Source organism: Eptesicus fuscus, chromosome 10 (genome assembly GCF_027574615.1).
Source record: "Eptesicus fuscus isolate TK198812 chromosome 10, DD_ASM_mEF_20220401, whole genome shotgun sequence".
In the NCBI taxonomy this organism is placed as follows: domain Eukaryota; kingdom Metazoa; phylum Chordata; class Mammalia; order Chiroptera; family Vespertilionidae; genus Eptesicus; species Eptesicus fuscus.
The window spans coordinates 72,505,503-72,529,638 of NC_072482.1; the positions used below are offsets into that span (position 1 = coordinate 72,505,503).

Sequence of the window (24,136 nt, forward strand, 5' to 3'; positions counted from 1 at the left end):
ACCCCAGGACACAGACAGACAGATAGATGGTTTCTATGAGTCAGTTTCCTGCATCCTGTGGAGTCAAAAGGAAGACCTGCACACAGCAACGGGCCCTGGGAACAATGGCCACTTCCTGTGACCAGGGGACTCCAGAGGCTGCGGGCCACTCACCGTCAGACTGCCCTTCAAGCAGGGTGCTCCCACGGCCACGTTAGGAGACCGTTTCTCTTCTCTTGCCTTGTAACCTTGTTGAAGAGTTTATAAGTAAAGTGATTTGGACTCTGATGCTAACTGGCCATTTTTTTAAATGAGAACTTTAAACTTGAAAGCCCTTAACTCACCAGAGTGGATGTAGCTTTCCAGTGGAGGGGGAAAACGTCATGATCTGATGATTGTGGCTGCAGTAGAGTTAGAAATTCACATGCTGTGATGCCAACTTAGCGATATTTATTTTTGTTGCCTCATCTGAAAAACGGCAGGGCCATTCTAGTGTAACACGCTTCACGTTTTTGTCCTCACCCTCAAGTTGAGTAACAGTAGTGGTAATAGTAACGATAGTCGGCACTTCGTGGTGCACCCTAAGTGTTACCAGCACTTCCCCTACACGCACCCGGTTATGGAGACCCAGGCAACTGTGTGCGGCTTCACCGCTAAGGTTTAGTGCTACCTATGGACCAGTATATGAGTTGTCTGATATCAGTAAAGAAGTCAGAGTGTGGGTAGCAAAGGAATAATGAAGTCCAACAATAGTCATAATTAGTAGCAAACAGTTAAACCGAGCCCAGTGATTTCTGTTTTGCCTTGTTGATCACATGAGCTGCCGCATCTGCTGCAATGGAAACTGTGATCTACAGACCAGTGGACTTGCCCTTGCACTGTTCTCCTCCCTGGGACTCTGTGAACAGCGACCGCTTACCCCTGTGCCCCTCACTTTCCAAGATGATCCCGGCTGATTCTGTGGTGTGAAACAACGCCTGAGAGATAGGGAGGTGTCAGCGGCTCAGCCAGAAAGCTGGGGATTGGGCAGTGGCTTCCTGTAATCGCAGGCGCTGGCCGGCTGCCCCGCGCTCTGGCAGGGAGCGCTGGGGAGGTGGGCTGGGAGACAGCTGTGCCTAGCACTGCAGGCTGCTCGCCGCAGAGCACAGCCCCTCCATGGGACTGCTTCACCATGTTCTGCCTGAAAGGTGAGGGGGCTCTGGGTCCGTGCGGGTGGTGAGGGTCTCGGTTAGAAAAATGGTCCTTTAGCATCAAAGTCCAAATCACACGGCTGGTTCTATTAAAATCAAAGTTTTGAGGGAGTTTTGTGAAGTATGAAAGTGAAAAAGTCATTGTTCTTTTTCTGTTGCAAACAGGAAGAAAGACCTCCTGCTGGGGAGATGGAATTTTGTTTTAAACAGAAAAGATAGTTCTCCAGAACTTTTGGGGTGTGTTTCGTATCTATTTTGTCATAGACAAAAGTAGTTAAAAGTTTAGAATTAAAGGAAACTTAATAAAAGTAGGAATAGTTTACAGTGGTAGTATAAGTCCTATTAGGAAACTTGCGTGTGATGAGTTAGTTGCCCATGGGAAGGATCAGAATGACTAGGAGGGGCGAACAGTTCTACTGCTATAAGCTTTCTTGTGTGAATTCAGGAATGAAATTAATTTTACTATAGACACAATTCTTGTTCTAGCTATGTATGGATGATAGTACTTCTCAAGTACTGTAACATGGTGAATATATGAGTACATGTAGTGATTTCCTGATTTGGGGAGAGTATTTTCTCTTTTGAGGCAATTATTTTTTCTTCAACTCTGTTTTTCTTCCAACTCTTGTCAGAATGTAATTAATTTAAGCATTTGAGAGTGTGTTTGTCTATGAGATTGCTGGAATGGGGGAGCGAAAATGAATTTCCTCAGAACTGGAATAGATTATTTTGCTCATTTCTTTCAGTGTATGTCATTCTGTTGATGTGAAATTCTTGACAGCTTTTCAATTTTTGGAAATAAAGTGGTCCTGGCTTGCTTTGTTAACTGTTCCTTTGTCCTCAGTCTGTTAATGAGGAAAGACATGGATTCTCTAGACTTAACCTTTACAGCTTTTAACCCTAATTTGACACCTTAAAAACCACCCAAGTCTTTAATATTAAACTGAGTTTTGGATATTTGTTTATACAGTTGGTACAAATTTGATAAAACTGAGGGGGTAAGAACAAGAAAAAAACATCCCATTTTTCTCTTCCAAAGAATTAAATTAATTTATACTATAGGGATTATCTAGTTGCAGTAGATTTCTAAGGAGTGCATAAGGCTGAAATGAATTTGAATACTTCTGAAAAATAATTTTAGATTAAATGAGTTATGAGCTCATTTTTGTAAAAAAAATGTGTGTGTTTTTTTAAAGTTGTTGTCTCAAGAATGTAACTGTCAGAGCCAACATTCAGTTTTATTGGATGAGGGTGCTTGCTAACCTAGTGTAATTTCCACAGTGTAGTTGAAATCATTATGATCTAATGATAGCTTAAGGTTTAGATTTTTAATTGAATGCAGGTGTGGAGTTGTTGCAGGGTATGACTTTTGCAGCTTCAACATATTTGTCTCCACCCATTCCCATAACAGCAATTTCACTTTATTAAAGAATCTATCAATTTCATGGACTCTTAGTTTCCGTGGTAACTTAGGACATTTTAGAAAGTTAAGTGAATGGCATGTGATGACAACAGAGTACTTTTATGCTGAAGTGTGTGTTTTAACTAGGAATCCACAGTCCCCATTAAAGCCCACTTCTGCTCTCCCAGCAGCCAGGACAGATAGTTGACATTTTGCTCTCTTCCTGGGATGTGTAGCCTCTTGGTTTACAGTAATGATGTCTAGGTTGCCCTTTGTGCTACAGATGAGGCGACCCCGGGCTAAAGTAATGGTGATTGAGAGTCAGCACAGGAATATCAAGGGCTCCTTGCGGTGCTCTGTGTTCTCACTGTGTGTGTGTTCCCCTCTGGGGGAGGCATTTTCAGGTTTCATTAACTGGCCTGTTTCTGTGGCTCACTGAGGTTCTAAGGGCTATGGAGTCTGCGGTTATGATTTGCATAGACTTTAAAGGAAACAGGGCTGCCCTTCCTTGGGGTTAAGTTGTGTTCCTGTGCATTTCTTTTGTTACAAGAAAACATTCACACCAGACAGCCTCCCACCCTGATGCAGGTTTCCTTTTCTCCATTTAGACTATTTTTTTCTGAAGTCTGGTCTACTCAGCTTTTGGTTGATTTGATGCTAGAAAAAATGCCTTCTTGTAAAGAGAGATGTCATCTTTATCTTTCTTGTCAGGATAATAGCTCATTTAGTTAAAATCACTCTCTACTGTTGCCATTGAAGTAGCTCAGATACGCCCACTCCACCCAAGTTCATTTTGGATGAGCAACGCCTGAGCTCCCAGTCTCTGGGAGGATGTTCTCTCAAGTTCTGCCAAGGTCCCCGTGGTTAATAAAGCCACGATGTGTTGTTCCTTCACTGCATAATCGATGGTCCAACGTGGTCTGGGAAGTGAGTTTCTGGCTAATCAAATAACATGGTCAATGGCAAACTACCATGCATATATCGAACACTATTCACGGTTTACTTTGTTCAAAAAATTAGAATGAAATATTTTTACCACTAAAACTGCATGGAACCTAATTAAGTTTCTCTGAGGTGATTCAGATGGTAAGTTTCTTAATTGCAGTACACCAGTTCATCTTTATAAATATTAATGATCTCTGTAGTGCATCTCTAACTGTGAAGACTATTTTCTACTTTTAATTTCCAATCCATCACAGACAGATATTTTGTAAAACATAAAATCATGTGCTGTGGGATATCTCCACAATGTCAAACAGCTGTAAAAGTACTGAGACGTTTCATCTCATTTCCTGTAGTAATCTTCTTGTAGACTGGTAAGCAAAGCATTGGCCTGCTGGCACGGGTTAGTGGATAAACAAATCCGTATTAGTTTCCTACAGCTGCTGTAACAAATGACCACGGAGTAGTTTAAAACAGAAATTTCTTCTCTCCCAGTTCTAGAGGCTGAAGTTCAAAATCAAGGTGTTGGCGAGGTCATGCTCCCTCTGAAGCCTCTAGGGGAGGGTCTTTCCATGCTTCTTCCAGTTCCTGAGGCCTCAGGCTTTTTTGGCCTGTGGCCGCACCTCTGGCTCTGCCTTCCCTGTGTCTCCCTGTGTCTCTGTGTCAGGTGGTTTGCTCTATAAGGACAGCAGTCATTGGATTTAGGGCCCACTCTACTCCAATATATGACCTCATTTTAACTGATTACATCTGCAAAGACTATCCTATATAATCCTATATAATAAAGAGGTGATAATGCAAATTGACCCTCACACCCTCGCACGAGATGGCTGCCCCCATGTGGTCAAAGATGGCCGCCACAAGATGGTTGTCAGGGTAGGGTAGTTGTGGGCGATCAGGCCAGCAGGGGAGGGCAGTTGGGGGTGACTGGGCCAGCAGGGGAGGGCAGTTGGGGGGCAATCGGGCTGGCAGGGGAGCAGTTAGGCATCGATCAGGCTGGCAGGGGAGTGGTTAGGGGGTGATCAGGCTGGCAGGCAGGCGAGCAGTTGGGAGCCAGCAGTCCTGGATTGTGAGAGGGATATCTGACTGCTGGTTTAGGCCCGATCTCTGTGGGACATCCCTCGAGGGGTCCCAGATTGGAGAGTGTACAGGCTGGGCTGAGGGACATCCCCCCCGCCCCGCCAGTGCACAAATTTTGTGCATCAGGCCTCTAGTTTTCAAATAAAATCACATTCTGAGGTTCCCAGTAGATGTGGGTTTTGGGGGAACACTTCACCCCATTATGTAAAATAACATTGTGAAAAAGCATGATAGGAGATGTAGTTAATGGACAGAATATAAGAATGTTCAGTGTAGCTGCTTTGATGATTCATTTGTAACTTATGGCAATGCGAGTTTAAGACAGGTTTGTATGTGTAGGTACAAGGGTTAAAAATACACTCACTATGATCAGTCATGCAAAAGCAGAAAATGGTGCCTTTTTATTTCCAATAAATGATCCAGTTTCCTTTATGAACTCATCCTACTGAGAAGGGGAAAAACAAAAAACAAAATTGAACTCAGTTGACTGCAGTCAACTCAGTGTGAGCCAAAAATTTAAACAGTTGCATTAGATGGCTCAGTCTGCTGGATGACTCAGTCTTTCAGAATTCTCCTATGATCTTTCTCTCCAAAGTGGATTCTGTTGCTGAGTCTCCCCCATAATAATAAAACAGAAGTGATGCATGCGAAATTACATCCTTTTGAATCATTGGCTCGATCATTACATAGTTTAATAAGTTGTAAAGCAGGGTACCCCTGTGTAGTTGAGTTTAAAACCATTGCTCTTATGAAAGGATTAAGTATAAGTCCTTTTGTGTTCTAAGAATAATTTTAGCATGCTTTGTGAACATCCTGGACCTTAACTTTCTGAATTTAATATTGGATTTTACCCGGCCAGCATTCTCTACAGAGACTTAAACCTGGCTTTGGTGTTGGACTGGATTCTTTCCCTTTCTTAGGTCTTATGTATCGTCCAAGAGCTAGAAATCTAGTTTCATGGATTGGAAACGTGGTGAATTGTGTGGAGTGGGTGTCTCCCAGCTGCCTGCATGCTCAGCATGGCAGGGTCCCGTCCACATCCTTTTCTGCTTCACAAGTTACAGATTTAGGAAAGCCTTTAGGTTGTCTAATAATAGCAGAGTTATGTTGCAGATTACAGCTCAGAACTATCTCAGGCATGTGCTTCTGCTCCCGAGAGGGCAGTTCATACTAAAAACTCAACCCTCTCCTTCCCCGTTGTGCACCCCGGAGCAGATCACAGGCCTCTCTCCAGTTGTCTTGTGTATGCTGTGTATGTAAAAGAATTCCTTAGATTCTTTTCTTGGCAGCATTTGGAAAATAATGTCTGGAATCAGAAACAGATTTGTTATTTCTGTGCTGCAACAAGTGCATTTTTCAAGTTAGCTAGCAAGCAGCCCTATGCTCGGGCAGGTTCCCCACCCCTTCCTAAATCCAGTAATAAACTGTCAAGTAAGCCTTGTGCAAAGTTTATGCCATTTCACTCTTTGATCTGAACATCATTTTAAAAGACTTGAACAATTAAAATGCAAGGGACCCTGGAAATGTTGCGTCCATGTGAATCTGGACATTTTACTGTCATACATTTAGCAGCGGCTTTAGAGCCATAGTCCTGCCATTCTTCCCCCCCTCCTTTCATTCAAAAATTGCATATAATTGTTAGTCAATAACCTACCGCTACCAAAGGGAATTCACACTTGCTCAATCTGCAATTTAAAGCAGCACTTTTAATAAACACACTGGTGATATCATGCATTTTTCAAACTGGCAGGCAAAGCCCTTGAAATTTAATAAACCAAACAAAGCTAGCCCTTTATTTCCTTTGTCTCTCCCTCGAAAACTTTGTCATGCTTTCTAGTCCCCTTTTCCTCTCCCACTACTAATCAAAATCTCGCTTTTAAGTACGTGGCAGTAGAAGCCAGACCGCCTTGTTGAATAGATGATTCAATATAAACCGGGAGATGCCATCCTTAAGGAATGAAAGAGCGGTTAACCGGCTCTGCTTGCCTGAGCGCACAGCGCGGGGGTCTGCCTGCTCTGGAGCATGCTCTGTGCAAAGAGAGTGCTCTGGCTAATTTGGTGGAACTGAATCAAATGACTTCAATTACCAAAAGCATTGGCAAAGGTTTCGGTTAAATTCTCCATTTTTAACCTATCCTGTCTCATTTTTACCTATTTTTGTTTCCTCTATTTGCTGATTTCTGTGTCTTTCTTTTTTAGTTTTTTTTTTTTTTTTCTCCCTTCCCTTTTCTTATCCTCTGATTGCCCGTTGGGGGAGCTGTGTTAAACCTAAGCCAGATTGAACTCCCTCTAGTTTCGAAGGTGTGATCAGTAGTCTGCACACGCGTTAGTGAAGGTGGTGGTTAATAGACGAAGGCAGATGGATCAGTGTGATAGAGGCAGTTTGCCACTCAGGACCTCATATCACCACCGTCAACCAGGCACAAAGGTATGCCCGGGTATGTATTTTTCTCTTGTAAATATGAGAAGCAAATACTGCTGAAAACAAACCTGAGGGGCTTTAAGCAATTAATAGCTTTTGCATGAGTAAACAGCTTGGTGAGATTTTGTATTGGGGACTCTGGGTGGGAAGATGGATATTCTTAATTTGAAAAGAAAATGTCAATTATATTATAAAATCATACAGAGCGTTTGAATTTGAAATCAGAAGGTCTTCACTTGACAGGCAATATAATGACAAACTATTTGGTCTAATGTTAACAGCATTCATCCTTCATCGGCTGATTACATGACATTTATCAGGTTTTGTTGATTCATATTGGGTTTAGAATTTTTATTGTTATAGTCAAAACATGGCTAGCCCTGAGAACCATTGAGACAGATAGCCATGCTGACTTGAACTTGGGTTTAATTTGTTGCAGGGGGGTGTGTGTGGGGGGGTGGAGGGGTGCATGATAAGAGGAATGTGAACACTCCTGGCCACTCTCTCTTTGGAATGTCTTCTTATAACAAAAAGGTATAAATAGCAGCTAGTGAGCTTTAGGAACCATGAGATGAAATGTAATTTATGTGAATTTCTGTTTAAGTGGAGAATGGTTTTCAAAGGTCAGATTCTGTATTATATGTTGGTTCTTGAGAAGTTTCACAAGATAGCATTTGAAAACAAAAGGGAAAAATCCCTCTTTTGATGACCAGAAGAGAACATCCGTGTTGTTTCTTGTTTTATTTCACTGAGTGAAACTGTGCGAGGTTCACCATCATTGACGCTTTTAGAGTGGAAGCCGGGACAGGTGCCTCTGCTCTCCCGAGGGAGCCGACATTGGGAGGAGGAGGGGGAGGGGAAGGGGGAGGGAGGGAAGGTGGATTGTGCTCTCTCAGGGGTGTTCTTACAGGGAGGCAGCGGACAGCCCCATGGTTCAGGGCTGCTTCAGGGGAGAGGCAGGAGTCAGGAGATTCCAGAGTTGCCAGAAGATCCGCTGAGGAAATGGAGTTACACCAGACTGAGAATAGTGACTTTTCTGTGTCCAAACAGAAAAAGTTCCTTAGTGAATGAAAGGGGCCCCTGTAAATGCTTTGAGATGAGATGAGATGAGATGAGATGAGATGAGATGAGATGAGATGAGATGAGATGAGATGAGATGAGATGACAAAAGAAAAGGCAGCGTGTGGAAGCCCCCAGCACCCGTGGTTTTTCATCTCTCCTTCCTTAGCCGACTCCTAGACTTGAGGTTTTGCTTTATTCAGACCCTTTCCTAATTTTAAGGGGACAAAGGAAGCTCTAGTCCTTTCCCTTTTTCCTGGAAAACTGTTGCTATAAGAAAATACCCAGTTTTATGCAAAAAAGGGCCAATATTATCCTTAAGGTGGCTAAGGATAATATATAAATTAGCCAACTTAAGGATAATTTATATATCTAGATTCATCCAAAATTTGCTGATATTTCAAAATAGTTCTGAAGTTCCTCAAATCTGACCAAAATGTTTCGGTAGAATTTTGAGTGTAAGTGTTTACTCACCAGATACTGGGGGCACCTGCCATGTGCCACGCACGGTCCCCACCCAGGAGAACCTCCCTCGCGCTGCTCCTGCCCTTCTCCCAGGCCCGCTCTTCTGCGCCCAAGACCTCTGCTGCCTTCCTGGCCACTTGTGCCCACTTCTAGGGAGTCCTCTTTCTTCAAGATTAACTTTGAGCACAAAGCAAAGCCAAAGACTTTTTAAAGGGTTTTCCTAGTAACCATGACCCCAATAATAAAAGTAATTGACAGATTAGTGAAGGAGATTTAATAAATCCCGACTCTGTCCATTAATGTAAGCTTGAGTAAAGATCTCCCAGGCTGTGAAAAGAGAATCTGCCTGGTAAAATACTGAGTATTGAATAGCAACTTACATAAGATGCTGGGCATTTTCTCACAAGTATGTAGTCATACTATTTCTTTCTTACATTTTATTTTTTAATTGCAGTTCATAGTCAATATAGTTTTGTATTAGTTTCAGGTGGACAGCATAGTGGTTAGACAGTCATACGCTTTACAAAGTGTTCCCTCTGATATTACCAGTACCCATGTGGCTCCATACATAGTTATTACAATATTACTGACTACTAGAGGCCCAGCGCGTGAAATCGCACCAGCCCCAGACCCGCCCGCCGCACAGGCAGGACCCCAGGCCTCGCCTGCACCACACAGCTCTGACCGGTTGTTTGGTTGTGACACCATTAGGGCGTCATGACCACAGGCCTTTTATAATACAGGGTATTTCCTATGCTGTACTTTATATCCCCTTGACTGTTTTGTAACTGACAGTCTGTACTGCTTAGTCCTTCACCTTTTTCACCCAGTCCCCTCTCCCCTCTGGCAGCCATCAGTCTGTTCTCTGTATCTCTGAGTCTGTTTCTATTTTATAGCAATGCTATTTAAATCTGGCCTCTCTTAAGTGCTTCATAACGTTACTGATTAGGCTTACCTCGGGCTTGTGAAGGTAAAGATTAATTTGTACCATAATTTGCAAATATAGTATAACTACATAGTGAGAAGGGTAGATAGACTGCTGGTATTCTTTCTTCAATAACTTTTAAAAAACACGTTTTCATTGATTTTTGAGAGAGAGAGAGAGAGAGAGAGAGAGAGAGAGAAATAGAAACATGAATGAGAAAGAAACACATTGATTTTCTGCCTTCTGCAACCCTGGCATGTGCTCTGACCAGGAATCGAACCGGCGACCTCTTGGTGTGTGGGTCGATGCTCAACCACTGAGCCACGCTGGCTGGGAGACTTCTGGTTTTCCATTGCAGAATATTTATACCAACTTCTGTAACATTTTCTGGAAATATAGTTGTGTGACTACACCCAGATGAACACAAAGTACTGTAAGTCACATAGTCTGGCAGATGAGCGTGTACCAACACAAATATTTTGAAAGTGGTGGAAGCCAGCGAGTCTCCTGATGCCGCTCTCACTGCTCCAGCGGAAGTGTTTGCTGTCACAGCAGTTGAGACAAAACCTTTCCACTTTGGAAGTGTTTCCTGGCAGAACAAGTCCTTGATAAAAATTTAAAACAAGATTTGGACTTCTCATATGGTGCCTTTTATAATATTGTTTTATTTTCACAAAATCTCTCCCTATCCAGAAGGAGGGATGGATGAATGGATAGCTTAATCCTTACATAGAGGTTTTATTTCACAAAAATCTCTCTCTATTTAGAAGGAGCAATGGATAGTTTTACCTTTATGTAGGTCTACTTTAGGTTGATTGCTGAGGAGTTGGTACCGAGCTCTCCTTAATCACTGGGGTGTTTCTCTTCTCACTATATTCCTTTTTTTTTTATCAGTAATTGGCAGCCCGTTTTTCACCTCAGAGATAATTGGTTAGTGAGTGTAAAAGTTGGCCAACTGAATTATCAGTACATTACAATGGAAGTGTCAAAAACGTAGCATACTCAAAAGATGACCTTGTATGTCCATCTCCAAAAATGCTGAGAGTCCATAAACGTTGAAAGGACTTGAGTGCAGATGAGTGATCTTTTGATGGCTTGAAGCCATGGTTTAAATGTAAAACATCAGTTTGATATTTGCCTTCTTTTAGTCATCTACTGAGAATATCTAAAGCTTAACCATCGAGTGCCTTTTTTGAGTCCCATAGAAAGTTAATGTTGGCATGGCAAATATTCTAAATCTTTATCTATATATATATATTTTTTGTTTCTGATAACAAATTCGGCTGAGAATGAGTTTGTCTTAGTTGCTCCCAGCCCTCACTTACCTTCATGAAATAGATGAATAGATCCATTGTTGGTGTTATCTGCAAAAAATGACGTGTCTGTGGCCCGAGGAGAAAACAGGAGCCCCTAAAATAGGCGAGACTCCCTGGGCACATGACATTCCACAGGGCTCTCCCAGGCTGCTGTTGGGGCTGTGTTTGACCAGATTTTCTTTAATCGCCCTTCCCCTCATTTCACCGTTGGAAAGTGACCTTCATGCTCTGTGGGTGAAGAGCAGCTACCTTTCTGTCTCCTGCTCTGTGTGATGTCTGGAATTAGGCCAGCCTGTATGGATGCGCCGTGGAGAAATGAGAGAGCCGGCTTCTCTCTGCCGAAGGGGTCCTTCCCTCACCGCACAATGAGAATGCTCACTCATGCTAAGAGAATTCTCTGGTCGGTGTCGAGTCCTTCGCTGAACCTAGTCCTTGTGATGTACTGATAACTCCCGAGTTTCTATCTCCAGCCAAGACCTCTCCCCAAACTTTAAATGTGAATATCCAGGTGCCGGCTCCATATTTCCAAGTGGATGTCTAACAGACTTTATGAACATATCAAAACTCCTGCCCCCCCCCCACCTTTGCCCCCACATCCAGTCCACTGCAGTCTTCCTCATTTCAGTAGGTGGCAAATCCATCTTTCCAGTTGCTTAGACCAAAGACCTAAAAGTCATATGACTCCTTTTTCTCTCATACCCCACTTTTGATGTGTCAGAAAATCCTATCAACTCTATTTTTAAAATATATTCCAGGATTTGACTCCCTTTCACCACTCCACTGCTACCTTCCTGCCTGGTTCTTACCTGGACTGCTATCATAGCTCAGCCCATTTCCAACCCCGCAGCCAGAGTGAACCTTAAAAAACGTAAGAATCATGCCACTCCTTTGCCCAAAACTCCACTTCACTCAATAAAAGCTCAAGTCTTGGCAATTTCTCTTGTATTTGGGGATGTCAGTCACAGGCCGAAACTAAACCACAGAGGAGAGGGATTGTTGTCTTAGTTACAGGACATATAGCTGTGTCAATCCTTAGTCTGCCAGAAAAGCAAAAGGCTTCCCTGCAAAACTCCAGGCCCAGGTGAGTGGTGTTCTCTTCAGATGCGCATGGTCTTTGATGAGACCCTCCATCTTTTCTGTGATGGGAATGAAGACTGTTCTACCTCATTTTGTCTTTAAAGGTAGCAGTCTGTATAGTTAACACAGCTACTGTGTTGTACTTTCAGTCTTTATTAAATAAGTTTGATAAGAGAGTTTCTGTTGGAATTTGAGGGAATTGATTCTCATGGTTTTTATGATAATGAGGACAAAGCAGTAGGGAGCCTATTCAAATCAGAGTGCTGACTTACATGTTTAATAAGCAGCTCAGTTTTTACTCTTATGAGTATATTTGTTTTGCTGAGCTTTGATATGTTATGAGGAATAGCAAACAGTCCTTCCAGGATCAGTGCAGCATGTTTTACCCTTTCATAGAACCCCGGTGTGTTCTTTCATGGTATCATTAGCAGGGACCGCAGGATCTGACTCCTACCCGCACTGAGTGCGATTTGCATGTTTTCCATGGACTTCCTATTGTGTGCGGTAGTGATAGGTTCTCCTAGATTCTAAGCTCCTTAAGGGTGTAGCCCAATAGCACCACCAAGAAGGGATTCCAGTCCATATTTATGGATTAAAGGAATGAAATGTAATATGTAACCTAGTTCAGGTGAAAAGGACTTGAGCCATCAGTCTCTAGGAAAATAAATGGACTTTTCTGAGGATAGTTTAAAATAGAAAAGTGGACTTTTCTACTTTCAGTGGGGCTGAAAATATGGAGGCGAAAAGCAGAATACGAAAGATTTTTAACTTTTGGAGTTTTCTTTTCTATAGCAACCGGATAGAAAAATGTAATGCAACGACTTCAATCATGGATGGCTTGTAAGAGGGGGAAGCTGATCATAAAGGAGGAGGAAGGTTAATGTGTGTCTAGAAATTCAAACATTCAGAACAAATGAGTCTGGGTTTGTGGTGACTGGGAGAGATGGGTGGTCCATTTCTCAGGTCACTTCTTGGTCTTTGAAGTAGCAGGTCACCCTCAGAGAAATGGCCAAGCCCCTGTTGGCTTCTCTCAAGCACCCGTCTGAAGTGTATTATTTCTCTGAAAGGGCTGAGGATTTACTCTATGCACTTCCTTCCCTCTTGGCTTTTCAATTAAACACACTCACACCCTCCAGTGCATAGTCTGGTAGATGAGCAATAGAGCACCGACCAAAAAAGAGAAGTGGTAAAATTATCTTTAGAAATATGGGGTTATTTTCTCTTAGCAAACCATTATTGAAACAAGTGAGTTCTTAAAATTTCTATAGACATTTTATTCCATCTGGTCCTCCCATCCCTGGTTCTGAATGTTCAGATCCACTGGATTATTTTCTCGGGCTCTCCTGTATGCATTTCATTCTGTTTCCATTGCAGTTCTCGTTCCCCATTTTCTCTTTAAATATGTGTTCAGTTTGGTTGCTGTGTTTTTCTGTCTGTATTGGATATTATGAGAACAAGCTGGTTATTATTCAGGACCTTATGTCAGAGTATACCTAGAGGTTCTCTATTAATACCTGTTGAGTGATTGAATGCTTAGCTGCATTAGGGACTTTATCCTCGCTCCTTTATCTCTGTGAACTGTTCTAGTTATTAAACGTTATAGGCACTTTGACCTATAGGTTGTCTTTTCAACTAAAAAAAAATGCAAATGATGGACCGATCATTTAATGACCATTTGAGGTCTTACTAACATGCACATTCAGGATGGTGAGCCTGAAATCTTCATGATGTGGTTAACGGTGAGTAAACTGCACAAGAAGCAGAAATGAGGAGTCAGAGAGAGTTTCTGATGCTGGGTCTATCATTGACTAAGTCCGAGGAAGCCCCTGAGCCTCTCTGAGCCATTCTCCCCATCTGATAAAGGAGTGACCGCCCTGCCTACTAGATGTGGTGATGTTGTTGGAATCAAATGAGATAAGGTGCCTAGAAGTAGCAGGACACTGGCATCCTCCCCTTCCTGTCAATCCCACCTCTCTAACATGTTCTGGAAACCATCTTTCCTCTCCATCCCCTGGGCCAGCACTGCCTTAATGTGGTAACTATTAGCATTTCATGCTTTTATTGGCTTATCAGCTCCTAACTCCCTGATTCTAGGCTAATTGCTCTCTAATCCCTTCTCCAAACTCTACCCAGAATGTGAATAACAGACCTCATGTGTTTCTTCTCAGATTAACACTCTTCATCCCTAACCCCCACTTCCCACCATGCCATTATCTTTAGGATAAAGTTAACTTCCTTAACATGACCTAGAGGAGCCCTTCATGAAAGAATGCCTCCCACTCTTCCTCTTCAGCCTCAATGGTCACTAGCCTTTTCCTCTATGCATATTCACTTTTGTCTTTCTTTGCATGTGCCAGGACCCTCAGCCTAGAATGAATATCTGTTTCTCCCCTGTTTCTTCTACCTAACATTTAAATATATTTTTTATTGGTTTCACAGAGGAAGGGAAAGGGAGAGAGAAATAGAAACATTAATGATTAGAGAGAAACATCAATCGGCTGCCTCCTGCATTCCCCACTCTGGGGATTGAGCCTGCAACCTGGGCATGTGCCCTGACCAGGAATCAAACCATGACCTCCTGGTTCGTAGGTCGACACTCAACCATTGAGCCACCCCGGCCAGGCTCTTCTGGCTAACATTTAGATTTGACTGACAGGACTCAGTTCAGATGTTCCCTCCATAACAAATATTTCGAAGCTGGTTTTGAACCCCTCCACGGTGTGTCCCCATCACAATGTCATACAGCTTGTGTTAGGCACTAAGTATCTAGAAGGCAGGGAATGTGTCTTTCATTATCATACCAAGAATCATATAAATGTTGGTTGAATTTTTCATTAATATTTGAAAAATATGAGAAAAAATTCTGGTGTGTCGTTCAACTTAGTATTGGAGATAAAGTAGAAAGTATTACCCTAACCTTATATAAAGTTATAAACTGTTCACAGCTGAGAATGCTTTGGCTCATGCCAGCTATTCTCGCTAAATAATTGCTAACCAGTTGAAATGCATAGAGATTTTAAGTAAGATTATTTGTCTTTGAAGAAGTAACTATGCCAAGAGGTCCTATAATTATTCAGATTTTACCTGGGAAAACTGATTGGGATGCAGTACCACAATATTCTGGAGGAGTAAATGATCTGGATATTGTCAACCAAAGTCAAGAATTGAGGTCTAGGGTTGTAGTATTTATAACCTGGAATGGTGGTGCAAACTAAAAATAGTAATCCATTAAGGAAAGTACAGGTAAACAATTTAATGATTAATTCATAATTGATTATCAAGGTGAAATGGTCTTTTTGAGGAATTTTGGTCTTTTTGAGTAATAATGGTCTTTTCTGGAATTGAGAAGTCTACCTAATGGAAAACGACCTCTCCACTCTACTAACTGTGATAGTCAAAATTTGGGGTCCCGTGACTTTCACCCTCTGGTGGCATGCCTGTCAGTATGTTACACTGTATGGCAAAAGGACTTTACAGATGTAATTAAGGCTACTACTCAGAGACTTTAATAATGGGGTTATCCTGGATTATCCAGGTGGGTTTAATGTAATTACACAAACCTGTAAGCGCTGAGCTTTCTCCTCGCTGATGGTGAAGGGGAAGTCGGTTAGAGTTAGGGTTAGGATTAGGGTTGGGAGATTCTAAGTGTGAGAAGGATTCATTGCTGGCTTGAGGATGGAGGGAGTTACTAGGAAACTGAGAAGGAACTGAATTCTGACAAAAACTAAATAAGCTTGGAAGCAAATTTTACCTTCACAGCCTCCAGGTAAGAGCCCAGGCCAGCCAACACCTCCATTGAGGCCTGTAAGACCCTAAGCAGAAAGCCCAGCCAAGGCTGCTGGGCTACACAACTGTGAGATGATAAATGGGTCTTGCTTTAAGATGCTAAGTTCATGGTAATTTGTTATAATAGCAGTAGAAAACTACTACACCAGCACAACAAAACCAAAATGGGATTGGGATATAGGAATCTTTGGGTTTGGGAACCTTTCTCTTAGAAGATTTGATTTCCAGTGGACCTTTAACATTGAATGCACTATATCTGACAAACACTAAAATTGAATGCCCTTTCGGACAGCTGTAAGGGGTCTTTATTTCTGGCTGATCCCTGACCTTTCCCTGACCTCTAGAACATCATAGTTGACCCAAAGCATGCCTCTAAGTATGTCTCAGACTTCTAAGGGCTCCAGTGGAAAAATCAGCCAAGGGATCTTACATTATTATATGCTGACTTCGTGCAGGAAAGGCTAACAATAATAAGTTGGAGGAATGAAGATTGTTTGTGGTAGTAGAATATCAAAGGCTCATCTTCGGTTTTTCCAAGTGTTGTGTAAAAGTAGGACATCTGAGATGCTGACTTCTTTTTAGCACTGTTTTTCTAATGTTGCCTTCATGAGAGCCATTCTCTTTGTCAAAGGCCACCCTCATACCCTAAATGCTGGATATACACTAATCCGTTCAAGAAAAGGAAGGATTTGCTTTTGACTTCCTTTAAGAAGTACTGTACTCTTGTATTGTGATTCTAAAAGCCGTTCATTTTAGTTGTGATGTACAGGACAGCAAAGACTTGAGTCTGGGTTATGCTTTGCCACTGTGGTGAATTTGTCCATATTAAATATTAAAACAGTTGCCTTAGTATCAAAATAGAGAAAGTTGTGTCTGTGCAGGATGATTGATAAGAGAAGAGTCAGAAATAAACAGAGTTGATAACCTACTTAATCACCTACCTTTGTGGAAATGGACTATTGCCTACATCTTTCTAGAGGACAAGTCACGAATTACACATTATTTTTTTTCTCAAAACACAAAATAATAAGCTTATAGATAACTCTTTGAATGACTAGTCAAAGAATAAAAATTAGAAAGACAGACTACTGACTTGATGTACCACCACTGCCATCAAAGTTTAAAAACTTGACACATTTTGTTTTGCTTGCTTTGGTTAATTTATATGTGTAATGACATTGAGATATAATCCTTGCTTTGGAAATGACAGTTCTACTTGATCCACTGCACATGCATTTTATTATTCAGATATTGTCTATATTTTCTTGCTTTTCTGAGCCAGTCTCTTTCCTTTGTCTCAGCATATTTACTTTTTCAAAAGAAACATTTACTTAGGATGAGCAAACCTACTGCACAGTGGTGTTTGAAGGCCAGGCTGGCTATTAAATTGTCACTGTCTTTTTCCTTTTTTACTTTGATCCTAACACCTGGCACAATTGTTAATTCAGATCTGCTTTGTTGCTGTTGTTTTTGCCCCTTCTAAATGTGTTCTCATCCCTTCCTTGTGATGGAAACTGGCTCGCCCTGTTCATTTTACCATGCTCCTTTACTTCTGTATTATTTCAGTTATCCAATTAAGAATATATTTTTTGAAGTAAAACAAGAAACAAAATCTTGATATTTTAGACTTATCATATAATCATCTGAATATATTTACTTAAAAGCCTATAGCCCAGCCAGATGGCTCAGTTGTTTGAGCCTTGTCCTATACACCAAAAAGTTTGCAGGTTCGAGTCCCGGTCAGGGCACATAGCTAGGTTGTGGGTTCGATCCTGGTTGTGGCACATACAGGAGGCAACTGATTGATGTTTCTTCTCTCTCTCTCTCTCTCTCTCTCTCTCTCTCTCTCTCTCTCTCTCAAAAAAAAAAAAATTAAGTGAAAATATCCTCGGGTGAGGATTTTTTAAAGAAGCTTTATAATTATGCCAAATAACTTGCTTTCTCTTCATAATCTTCTCATCTGAGTCTTAAATATATACTATTTACCAGCTCTCAGTGAATTACAAAATATGACTTAGAAAATGGCCCATGTACCTTGAGGAGGAATAGAAGAGGAATAAAGAGGAGGGTTTGGCTTCCAATTCACAGGCTCTTGTCTTCTGTGGGGCTTTCAAATCACTGATGACTGGCTCTGCCCGTGGAACGTGGAACGCTGTGACAATGGGACAAGTCACTGAACTTCCCTGGGTCTCAGCTCTTTCATCGCTAAAACGCCTACCTCACAGGATTTTCATGACCTTTCACTGGGATAATGCGCGCAAATCTTGACTGGAACCTGGCTGGACCTGATAACTGTTCGTGCCCATTTTCTGCCTTTCATTTGTGTGTGTGAATGCTGCGTGGGCTCTTGTGCATCTCATTGGCACTCGCCACACTGCAGCGTCAGCGGATCTTTTCACTTGGAGTATTCCGTTTCCTAAGTGGATCAGTCAGGGTCATAGTAGGTACCCACTTCTTCCTACTGTTCATATGGAAATGCTGGACACTGCTAATCCAGCTTCACTCTGACTTGCCATTTATCCGGAGCTATGGATTCAGCTGCTATTCACGGGTGTAAATGAGGAAATTTGTTTTCATGGTCCCACAAGCCTGATAAGACTTATTACTCCTTTGTCACTTCAGATTAAGATTTAAGAAAATAAACTTTTTCTTTTTTTTTTCACTCTTGCCTTTTCTGTTTCAGTGTCCCAGACTGCTGTTTGTGTGCCACATCAGAATGGTCATCTAAATGTTTATATGGATTTTGGTGTTCCATAATTTTTTTTTCTGTGCTGAATTTTAAGTCCCAAAATATGTATTTACAAAAGAAATCGTTATCTATGAGAAATTCAGTGCAGCCTCACAGCGCTGGCTTGACCTCAGATGGTCAATAGGATCAAGAGGAGGAGACGAAGAAGGGTGACATGATTTGTGTGCTGCTTATACAGCTGGCTCAATTTACTTTCTTGTTTAAACACTGCAAAGCAAAGACGAGCTAATGTTATACACATGACAGGATGCATTTACCCTCTTAAAGCATATCTAAGTGCAAAGAAGCAAGGATGGATTCTGGGAAAATTTCAAAAACTTACCAAACATGACAAACTTTTTTATGGATACTATGAAGATGGGTTTTATTCAACTTTTAAGACCATGTGTCAGGTTATTTTAAGCTTTATTAATTGGCATTGTAGCTAAAAAAAAAAAAAGAAGAAGAAGTAAAAGAGGATATTTAAATATAAAAGCAGACATTTTAGAAAGTCATGATGCAGAGAAAGTTAAATTTTAAAACTGATGGGATGTAGCTAAAACTGCATGCAGAGCAAAGTTAGTAAATTTACACATTTTTATTTTTAAACAAGAAAGAATAAAAGTTAAGCTCTCGACTCAAGAAAAGTATAAAGGACCGCAGTTATTGAAAAACATAATAAAAATAGGAAAGTGGCAAACCCACTGGAATGTGTTTCATATATTACAGGTGTTCTGGGAACAAGAAGAGAGGGAAGGGAAGTGGCATATGTACGAAGAAAAACTGGGGGCTGTATACGGCAAAATGTGATTAACATCACAATTTAGGAACCCAAAAGAACATTTTAAATCTTGGGATCATTTTGGCCAAATATTTTCAAAAATTTTCCCCCTAAAGACTTCCTTCCTTATCAGATCCCAAAATGTTTTCTCCCATGCTTAAGTTGCCCTTCAAACTCCCCTGCATTTCCTCATGTATCAACCCAGTTAACCTCAATTTTTATTTTATTAGTTTTTGTCTTTCAAAAAAAGTACAGCTCGGGTTTTATATCTTCTAGCCTTGGGTGCATAAAATAATGAGTATATAGGACTGAATTCTTGCTGTTTCTGACAGGACAGAAGCATTCTGTCTTTTATCTCTCTCTGTCACATAATTCTGTACCCAAACAGAACGTAGAGCTCACCTAAGGCCAGTCTATCATTACAAATGTGAAAAAGCCAAGGCCCAGGGGCATTAAGGTTCCAGGTCTCACATAGCAAGGTGTGAGATTAGAAATTGGAATTTTTGGCCAATGGCTCCTCTCTCTCTACCTTAGTTTGTAGCCAGCCCAGTTACTATGCGTACCAATCCTTTTAAGACCCTTTCAGCCAATTTTCTCTTTAGCTTTTATTACACAAAGCTTTGGGAATCATGACTTCCATCATTCAGATGATTTTCCAAGACAAAGACTAGCTTTTTAGTTTATTTCTTATATTCAAGAATGACCCAATGATAATATTTATGATATCCTTCAGTATTTAAAAAATTTTAAATGTTTTTATTGATTTTTTTTTTAAGAGAGAGAGAGGAAGGGAGAGAAAAAGAAAGATAGAAACATTGATGAGAGAGAAACATCTAACATTGATTGGCTGCCTCCTGCACACCCTGTACTGGGGATTGAGCCTGCAACCCAGGCATGTGCCCTTTCTGGGCATCAAGCCGGTGACCTCTTGGTGCATGGGTCAACACTCAACCACTGAGCCACTCCGGCGGGGCTATCCTTCAGTATTTTAAAATTCTGTTTTTACTTGAAAGCCCATTTAACTTGGAAGAAAATCTTTAAATCACTCTGCTAGGCTTTTCTTTTTGGAAAACTTTCTCACAGTATCTACTAAAGCTAAATACTAGTATACACTGAGTGGCCAGATTATTGTGATCCCTGAACGCATAATAATCTGGCCACTCAGTATATATATGTGTGTGTGTGTGTGTGTGTGTGTGTGTGTATACACATACACATACATATATATATGTGTATGTATATATATATGTATGTATATATATACACCCAATATATATATTAGAGGCCCGGTGCATGACTTTGTGTATGGGTGGGGTCCGGCTAGCCTGGCCAGGGGGAGGGGACATGGGCAGTTGGCCGGCCTGCCTGCTGGTCAAACTCCTGGTCGAGGGGACAGTTTGCATGTTAGCCTTTTATTATATAGGATTTACACTGAGTGGCCAGATTATTATGCATTCAGAGATAATAATAATCTGGCCACTCAGTGTATGTGTGCCCTATGAACCAGCAAATTCCCCTATTAGGAATCTACCCAACATAAAGGTATAAATTTGTTCACCAAATGGCGTGTATGAGAATGTTCATAGCTGCACTATTCAGAATTAGGAAAAAAACAAATGTCCATTAATAATGCAATAGATAAGTAATTCTATTATCATACAGCAATACAAATAAAAAGACTACTGCTACATGCAACCACATAGATGACCCTCACAAACATAATGTTGAATGAAATAAGCCAAAGACAGAAGAGTAGGATTCCAATCATAAAATTCAAGACCAAGTAAAACTAATCTCTGGTGATTGTCAGGGTAGTGGTTACCTTTGGGGAAGGGGGCCTGCAGGGAGTTCTGGGAGCTGGTAGCCATCTATATCTTGATTTGGATGCTGGTTGCATAGGCATTCACTCTGGCATTTCGTTGAGCTGCACATTTATAATCTTTGTATTTTTCTGTACCCAATAAAAAGTATACTTAAAATCCAGGTTTAATTTTGGCTTTCAGCTCTCTTGCTTTGGGTAAGTGTATATGGGGCTCAGCTCTCTGTCTGCTTAGCTAAGTGCTCAGTCCTGCCATAGGTATCCCCAGAGGTCCTGTGGAGTGGTGAGAAGTTAGGAAGGCGCCTCCAGCATCCCAGACCTGGACTGAATTCACACACTATCACCTGGCACGTTTATGTAGCCTTGGAAAATGACTTAGCTTCTTACTGATCTCCATTTCCTCAGCTTGAAAACTGGGCATGGTAACAGCTCAAACACCTCAGGCCTGTGCCATGAGTTAAATGAGATAGTGGACATGAAATGCTCAGTAAACACTCTTAGCTCCTAGCTATGATTTTTATTTTGTTTCCCTAAGGATGATTCTGTGCTTATAAAATACAAAGCAGTCCTGCCATTTGGCACCAGGCTGGACCTGCAGCATAGACACAGGTTTTGGTTTCCTGTTTTAAATCCTCAGAGAAGTTCTCTTATTCTCAGTTACTCATCTGTTCCAGGACTTCATATTCTTGATGATTTCATATCAGTAAACCAACCAGTAACCCCCCCCCCCTGGCTTAGTCCCACTGTCTTCTATTCCTGGAGCTATTTGTTCCATCTTTTTATCTTAAAACATTCTCATGAATCCATTGCCTCTCCCATCCCCCTTCCCCTCGGTTAATTTTTTCTTCATAAATAATAAATAAAAAATGCTGGATGAGCTGCAAGACTTTGTGGGCTTGACTTCCCGTAATGTCCTTGGTGAGCCCAAATGAGCGATTCTTTTCAGGAATGTTCTGGAATCTGAACCCAGTCATTGTTCGTAGGTGGGAAGATGATGATTGCAAAAGCTGTAGAGAGAGAGATTATGAAAAGGTGAAGATGGGAGGTCGGGGGCTTTTTAAAAAATTATTATTAATGAAACTCATTAATTTAGGAAACAATGCCCATCTTTATGCCTGAAGATGGTTGTTATTCATTAACCCAGATTGTTGAATCTTGTTTTGTAATGTGACTCTAAAAAAGGCTTTTCAGTGACCCATGCACTCAGAAACAAATTAAGAGAGCTTGAAGAGAAACAAACCAAACGTTTTTTGGGTTTTTTTTTAAGGAAGTTATAATGACCTATTTCAGTGTTTGAAATTATTTTCTTGACCTCACATAGCCTTTAGTGCCCACCCATTTTATCTTCAGGGCAAAACTTACTCATCAAGCTGATGGTCTCCATCTGATCTCCCAGCCTTCCCTCCTCCTCTTCGCTGTTCATCTCTCTGAATCTGCATTTCTGATCCTCTACTGTGCTGTGCATTCTCCTCTAGAGTACTAGGGGCTTCTGTCTTTGCCTTCATTTATTAGCATATTCTGTGGAGTTGACCACTACTCCCCAGCCCCACCCCACACAGTTTCCTCTCTCGGATTTCAAGACACAACAGTCACGGGCCACTTCTGGGCTCCCTCAATGGCTTTTCCTCTTTCTGACCCAGAGCCTAAAGGTTTAGCCCTCTGTTCCCTTCTCTACCTGCCTTCTTTCCCTAAATGCTCTCATTCAGTGGTTTTAAGTACCTTCAATATACTCATTTCCAGATTGCATTTAATCTCCAGCTCTGGCCTCTCCTCTAGCCTCTCCTCTGAGCTTCAGACTCACATGCAATTACCCATGTGAGATTTTTACTTGCATGCCTAACAGACCGCCCACATGTAACATGTCTTGATTCCTTTTGCTTCCAACCATTCCTCCTCCAGAGTTCCCCATCTCAATAAATGACATCACCAGCCTCCATCCAGGCACCTTCACACTCACACTCCCTTGCAGCTAGAGTACAAATATGTGACCGAGGCTCTGTCAACCAGGCCCACTCATTGAATTTGGATGCCAAGTGGAAAAATGTTAGGCAGTTGTTTGGATCTACTGATAAGCTCAGCAGCACTGGCTTGTTGCTTAGATTCTGGCATTGGCTTCTGATAGAATGGACACTTGGCATCCAGACTTGCACGTGATCAGTGGTGACCAGCTGTGTGGCATGTAAACATACTCTGGCCCTCCTGGAGGTTCTGAAAGCTCCTTAATATGCCTTAATAAATCCTTTTTGCTTAATAAATATAATGTGTAGATTATGTTGTTTGTATTTAAGTGTTCTGGTATTGCTTTCATAACTGCCTTAAGGTAATTGTCTGATGTTCTTTGCCTAAATACTGAGAGTGGTTAGATGTTCTTGTGTGTTCTTTATTAGAATTTATGCAGTATTTCAAAATGATATGTAATTAAGATGGGGGAAAAGTCAACATTTAAAAAATAAGTACAGAGAATGTTTTTTTCCCCATTTATGGACTTTGATCCTGAGCATACACTTCATGCAACCCCCACCACCCACCCCTTAGGAAAAAAAAAGTCAGTGTGTCAAAGTAGGAATAATCAGGAACTAAAATACATATTCACTCAATATTGCCCAACCACATGAAATCGAAAGAGAGACTTGTGGGACTAGAGGCTGACCTGAGTCAGTAGGTGAATGACCATATCCTACCCCCTGGACAGTTGGTGTCCTGCCTGAAATAAATAAAGGATTTAAGACAGGCAGAAATGTTATGATGCAGCCAGAGCTTAGGCATGGGGTAATCATTAGCATAAGGAGGACAGACTATTTTCGTTCCTTCTTTCAACATTCATTACCTTGGATTTATAGAATTTGTCTACTTTTTCAATTCAGTTTCCCTTGTCTCTAAAATTTTCCTAAGACACACATCACTGTCTTGTATGAAAACTTTAATGTTTAACCATTACTAACTGAATGAGGTCTTCTCAGTTTGACTTGATAGGCAAGGTGCCTCACAACTGGTCCTGACTTTACTTCTCCAACCCTGTCTCCCACTGCCACCCCTGCAAACCCCACCTTGTCACTCCATTGGGAGAGCCGATTGTCTTGGGCAGGTTCAGTTGCAGGCTGTGATATAAGCAGAAAGGGATTTAACACAGGGTGTGTGAACCTGGATCATTCGAAAAGCTTGAGA

The 24,136-nt window shown here is 41.4% G+C and overlaps 1 protein-coding gene across 1 annotated transcript in view; it reads left to right on the forward strand.

Annotated features, from left to right (window-relative positions):
• Positions 1-1,099: 1,099 nt before the first annotated feature.
• The window catches only part of NHSL1 (NHS like 1), a 91,451-nt gene continuing 68,414 nt past the window's right edge, over positions 1,100-24,136 (forward strand). Inside the window, 1 exon segment of the mRNA XM_054722624.1 lies at positions 1,100-1,166. Within this exon segment, the coding sequence (XP_054578599.1) occupies positions 1,151-1,166 (16 nt within the window). The 5' untranslated portion in view covers positions 1,100-1,150.